The following is a 6,000-nucleotide window of genomic DNA, read 5'->3' as shown; positions in this document are numbered from 1 at the left end:
AATCTTGTTGGATCATTCTAGAAAATGATTTTGCATTCCAACTTCTGCAATAATGCAACGTTTTAATCAAACATGTCAGGTTATCCTTTGTTTAAAACCCCTTTATAAACCAAATCAGTTAAGAAGCATTCCACAAACAAATCAAAATGCCATCCACATGCTTTTCAGCAGAAATACTAATTAGAAAAAAACAGTCTGGACTCCAGTTGTGGGGTATTATTATGGGTATTTATTATTAAGCAATCTTTTGAACCACATTAATGTTTAGGTATTGAATAGGCCTCAGATGTGGGAGGAATACAGCTTTCAAAAACAAAACAAAACAAAAAATCCCTAATGAGATTAATTTAAACAAAAACACCATAGCCTTATATACAAGTGGATGGGTGGGCATGTGCAAGAGGTGCTTGGTGGGGTTTCAGGGTGTGTATGATGAGTTGGTACAACAGGAGAAATTCTGAACATGGGTGTAGAAGGTAATGCGGGTGGGCTGGCTTTAGTACATGTAGCCTTTAGAGTAGGGCTGGTGGGCCATGTTTTGGGGGGCTTGTTCCGGGGTGTAGGGCACTCCCTCGTCCAGGTGTGACAGTGGCACTGTGTCCTCCTCATTGACATAGCGGTCAAACTCGGCCTTTAGGCTTGGCCGCTGATTGTCAGGAAAGGCCAGGGAGATGAGCGCCTCAGGCTCGCACACAAACTTGTAAACATAACGCTCACCTGCCACCTGGAGGGAGAGAGAGAGAGAGAGAGAGAGAACTTAAATAAGATGACATCCTGGGGAAAAAAACAACATTTAAGACTTCTAAGTGTAAACAAGGGCCTAGCAAAAGTATTCACACACCTTGAACTGTCTGAGAGTTTGTTTAGTTGGGAGCTCAGGTGATAGACCGACATAAAGTGGCGCATAATTGTGAAGTCGAAAGAAAATTCTATGTGGTTTTCAACTTTTTTTTACAAATAAATATCCAAAATTCAACAATGTGCATTTATATTGAGACCTCATGAGACTTTGAAAATCACATTTTTTTCCAACTACCACTGCAAGTCTTTTGGGGTATGTCTCTACCAGCTTTGCACATCAGAGATGACATCAAGAACAGGAATGGTTGTGCAGGGGGAGGTAAAAGACATTTTTCCCCCATTTGTTTGACTGCTTTTCAGTAGTTTTGCATTTGACCAGGGTTGGTGTCACTACTGATAGCATCAGGTGATACCTGGACCTTGCAGAAGTTGCACAGGCAGTCCAACCTTACCAGGATGGCACGTCAATAGGTGCCACTGCCTGAAGATTTGCTGTGTCTCCCAGCACAGCCTCAAGAGCATGGAGGAGATTCCAGGAGAGAGGCATTTACTCTAGGAGTAACTGTGGTTCAGGTGGTAGGAGTTTGTCCTGCAACTGGTTGGCTGCTGGTTTGAACCCCCGCTCTGTGTGTCTCAATCGGTGTGTCCTTGGGCAAGACACTTCACCTGCCTTGCCTGCTGATGGTGGTCAGAGGTAGCACTGATTGTATGGCAGCCTCACTTCTGTCAGTCTGCCCTAGGGCACCTGTGGCTACAATGTAGCCTACCACTGTCAGTGTGTGAATGGGTGGATGACTGATTGTAGTGAGGTCCTTGGATTAGATAAAGCGCTATACAAGTGCAGGCCATTTACCATAGGAGAGCTGGACAGGGCCATTGGAGGTCCTTAACCCATCAGCAGGGCAGGTATCATGTATACATGCATGTGGAGTCCATACAAACTACTGAGAACCATTTTGAGTTCCTGGAATGACATTTCAGCAAATTTGACTAGCCTGCTACTTCAGTTCTTTCAGATTAAATGTCTTGGTGACTTCGGATTAAGCTCTCTTTGGGTGGATAATTTTCATTTAAATCAAATGATGTTGCAGTACCATACTCTTTCCATTTTTTACATTATGGATTAATCATTGCTTTGTGAGACATTATAAGTTTGGGAATATTTTTATAACCTACCCCTGCTTTAAACTTCTCCACAGCATTCTCCCAGACCTGTCTCCTGTGCTCCTTTGTCTTTATGGTGCCATTTGTTCACCAATGTTATCTAACAAACCTCTGAGATCTTCACAAAACAACTGGATTTATACTGAGATGAAATTACTCACGGTGAACATATGAATTACTTGCTTTTCTAAGGTGACTGCTTGCCCTGAATTTTATTTAGGGGATTAGTGTAAAGAGGGCTGAATATGAATGGACGCCATATTTTGTAGGTTTTATTTCTGACTAATTTTGAATTAGTCAAAAAATGTATCCCTAACCCCACTTCACAATTATACACTGCTTTGTGCTAGTCTATCACATAAAATCCATTAAACTTTGTTGTAATAATAATGTATAATGTGACAAAATGTGGAAACATTTAAAGGTTATAAAAACATTTGCAATGCTGTGTAACATACACAGCATTCTATTTAATTTGCCCCCCTCAGTGAGTGTGTTTGTGCACCTTTTGCATGATTCCCTTCTCGTAGTAATAGCGCAGAGAACGACTAAGCTTGTCATAGTTCATTGCTGGACGGTTCTTCTGCATGCCCCACAGTCTGGCAACCTGAAGAAAAGAAAAGTCAGAGTCATCCATATGTCAGCAGAGCCCTAACGTTCATGAATCGCAGATGTAATTCAGCACTGTGACCACTAAGGGCCCTCAGCGGCAAACCAAAGTCCTGTCTAGTCTTGAGTTCAACTGCGTCAACATGCCAAGACCAGGGCGAGTCCCACATGTGGATTCACTTCCTTTTTTATGTAACCCATTACCACTTCAATGCAACCAGAGTCCCGCAGTGTTTTGCAGTGAAAAGGGGAGTAATGGCTGTCAATGAACAGCTGTAAGATATAGCTACGCTCTTAAACTAAACTCTCAACTAAGCTGGTGGTAGCTCACACAGCCAAGAGGGAGACAAACGCTTCTGAAGAATCATGGGGGAGGGGTTAGATGGGGGACACTCCAAGATTCACAACTGAAGAAGAGGAGTTTCATCCCCCAGTTTCCCCATTTGATCTCTTGAGTACGCTCTCAGGCCTAATTGCTCCTTTAAAACTTCATTAATTTTTTATGTACAGTAAAGAAATAATGGAAAACACAATATGGACCTGTCTGTCTAAAAAAAAACTACCTAAATGGATAAATCAAACTGCAGACTTAAACACTGAGAAAATGTCTCTCAGGTGAGAGATTAGAGATTGTGGGGTGGTTGGATATATCTGTGGTGCCGCTTGTCCTTTGCTCATCAATTCAGCATTTCGTGTGCTGAAAAATAAATTGGGGGCCTATGGGAGGCGGACAGATGTCACTCTGAACTGTTGGAATCGGGATAAAAAGTATAGAAATTTAAATCCAAAAATAACTTGTGTTCTGTTCAGATCAGTGTTGTACATTAGTCAGGAATGCCATTAACTCGATCTGTGAACAGAGTGCTGTACAGTAATGGGCCTGAAACTGTACGTTTAAATTATTCATGTCTTTCTCCAAACATAGCTGAATCCATATTAAATCAAATCTGCAGTTTTAAGCAGCTTCCAGTACTGTTTTCTAGACTTGCATAACATGATTGACTTGGGCAAATTCATGAAGCTATAAGCGGGTGCTAAATTCCTGCTAATTCTGAACCTAGATGGAAAGGCAGATCTGCTCCTAAAACAGCTTCACCAAGCAAACAGTGTCTCTATTTTTTGATTCAGTTGTCCACATTAAAATGAGGGATTATGCATTGAGGAAAGGTCCATTGAAATTTATGTAAATTAAAGCATGAGCAAATAGTTTTCCATTCCAGAATTCTTTGCATTATTTAGATTGGAAAAATGGAAAAATACCATCTGCTGACAGCTGACGTTAATTTTAAAGGCAAAAAATAGAAAACAGCGACCTGTTCCTTTAGTTATTGCAAAAACAGGTCAGAGGCGTTAAATTAATCCTCCCTTCCATTGAGCTCTACCTGCAGTTTTGTTTTATGTTTTCTCTAAGCAAATAAATAATCTAAATTGTTTAAAATCATATCACCATAATGAAAAGCTTATGATTTGGGAATGTTCCAACAGATGGTTAACATGCAAGTTTTGTTAATAAACAAAACTCAAATAAATTAACTTCAGCAAAACCAAGACCTGATGGGCATGTTTGCATCTGAATGTATTTATGCAATCTGCCTCATTAATTCAGAGCAGAAATAAAATGATTTGCAAGAGCAAAGCTGTACTATTTACAAAGTAATTACCTACCTATCAATAAATAATTTTTTATATCTGACAGAGATAACCAACCCACCCTTATGTGAAAACGTAATTGCCACTTAAACCTGTTTGTGCCACCCTTGGCTTAAACAACTGCCTCAAGTGTTTGTGATAAATGGCATGACTCTTTTACTTTACTGTGGAGTAGTTTCGGCCCACTCTTTTTTGCAGAATTGTTCTAATTCAGACACACTTGAGTTTTTAAAAATGAACTTCTCGGGTGAGGTCATGGCACCGCATCAAATTTGACTCCGGATTTTGACCAGGTCACTCCAAAACCTTGCTTTTGTTTTTTTGTTTTGTTTTAAGCCATTCACAGATGGACTTGATGGTGTTCTTTGGGTCATTGTCCTGCTGCAAGAGTCAACGTTGCTTGAGCTCAAGGTTACAAAATTAAGCTTCATCGGGCTTTTTTGCCAGAGTAGGACATTCCTTATCTGGATTTTGTAATAAAAAGCAGAATTCATGGTGCCATCAATTTTTCCAGGTCCTTAAGCAGTAAAGCAGCTCCAGATCATCACACTGCCACCACCATGTTTCATTGTTCATATGGTGTTCTTTTTCTTAAATGCTCTGTAAGTGTTATACCAGAGTGTTGGCAAATTTGAGACATTTGCTAGAAAACCTGCTTCTGTTTAAAGTGAAGGAAATTGGGAAATTATGAAGTTTGGGTTTCTTAAAGGAGTCTTGAGGAATATTTTATCCACTATCCCTTGTGACTTGCGCTGAGGGGTCACTTCAAATTTGGTGGTAAGGATAACACTTAGAAATTGGATTCAGTCTTACCAGAATCTTTGCTAAAATGAACTACTGTTTATGGCTCCTCCAACTCTGCTGTTCAGAGAATTCAGACCTACCTCTTCTGGTTCAATTAGTTTGAACTCCATGCCGCGGCCGGTCCAGGCGATGAAATGGGAATTTCCTGGATCGTCCAGAAGGGCCACCAGGAACTGCCAGAGCTGCAAAGAGCCACGTCGCTGGTAAGGCGTTCCCTCACGGAAGACACCACCCCCTTCCTGCTTTACCTCACCTGAAGAAGAAACATAGAGACATGTTTCAGTTCTAGAAGAAGAAGCCAGAAAGGGGTTGCTGTAGTTGCACATAGATGCTTCAGGCATCCTTACTTCTCTAGGTCATTTTCAGGCTCCTCACTGGGACAAAAAGTCCCAGTGTCAAAAGAGCAAGTGGCCATTAATAAATCAATAAAGAGAAAGAAGATAACTATATATTATGAAACAAAGTAACATGAATAAACTATATATTACAGTGTGTGTATATGCAACAATGAAATATGCAAACTTTCCATAAACAATAATTATTTGTTACATAAAAGTGGATTATAGTTGATTTCCCATTTAAGTGCTGGATTTGTTTTTGCTTTCAACGGAGCTATCCAAAAGGTCTCACACCAAAATAGCCTAAATGTTGGTATAGATTCCTCTTTATTCTTACAAACACAGGTTTATGGAAAACTCATTGTTATGTTTTATTCAATTTTAATATCTTAAAGCTATTTTTTTTTATCTGTTTAATATTGTTTTTCTGTTCATATTTGTTTTATTTTTCTTTCTTACTTGTTTTGCATATTTCTTTTTCATAAATGATCTTTCTAACCATTTGTTTAATCAGCTTATTAGACAAACCCAAAATAGTAGTGTATACTTCTGCAGAAAGTAACTAATGAAGACCAAGCTTGTTTGTAATGTGATGGTCAGCGTTAATTTTATTTGAACTGACATGTAAAATAGA

General features: G+C 39.5%; 1 protein-coding gene across 3 annotated transcripts in view; it reads right to left on the bottom strand.

The window, feature by feature from the left end:
- Positions 1-209: 209 nt before the first annotated feature.
- Positions 210-6,000, bottom strand: part of etv4 (ETS variant transcription factor 4) — a 49,811-nt gene continuing 44,020 nt past the window's right edge. For all 3 annotated transcript variants that reach the window (XM_047376911.1, XM_047376910.1, XM_047376913.1), the window contains 3 exons: positions 5,109-5,281; positions 2,471-2,572; positions 210-724 (listed from right to left, as the gene is read on the bottom strand). In XM_047376911.1, the coding sequence (XP_047232867.1) occupies positions 497-724; positions 2,471-2,572; positions 5,109-5,281 (503 nt within the window). In that variant the 3' untranslated portion in view covers positions 210-496. The remainder of the gene's footprint in view (positions 725-2,470; positions 2,573-5,108; positions 5,282-6,000) is intronic.

This window comes from Girardinichthys multiradiatus, chromosome 10 (assembly GCF_021462225.1).
Source record: "Girardinichthys multiradiatus isolate DD_20200921_A chromosome 10, DD_fGirMul_XY1, whole genome shotgun sequence".
Classification (NCBI taxonomy): domain Eukaryota; kingdom Metazoa; phylum Chordata; class Actinopteri; order Cyprinodontiformes; family Goodeidae; genus Girardinichthys; species Girardinichthys multiradiatus.
This window is presented reverse-complemented; position numbering and strand designations above follow the sequence as displayed.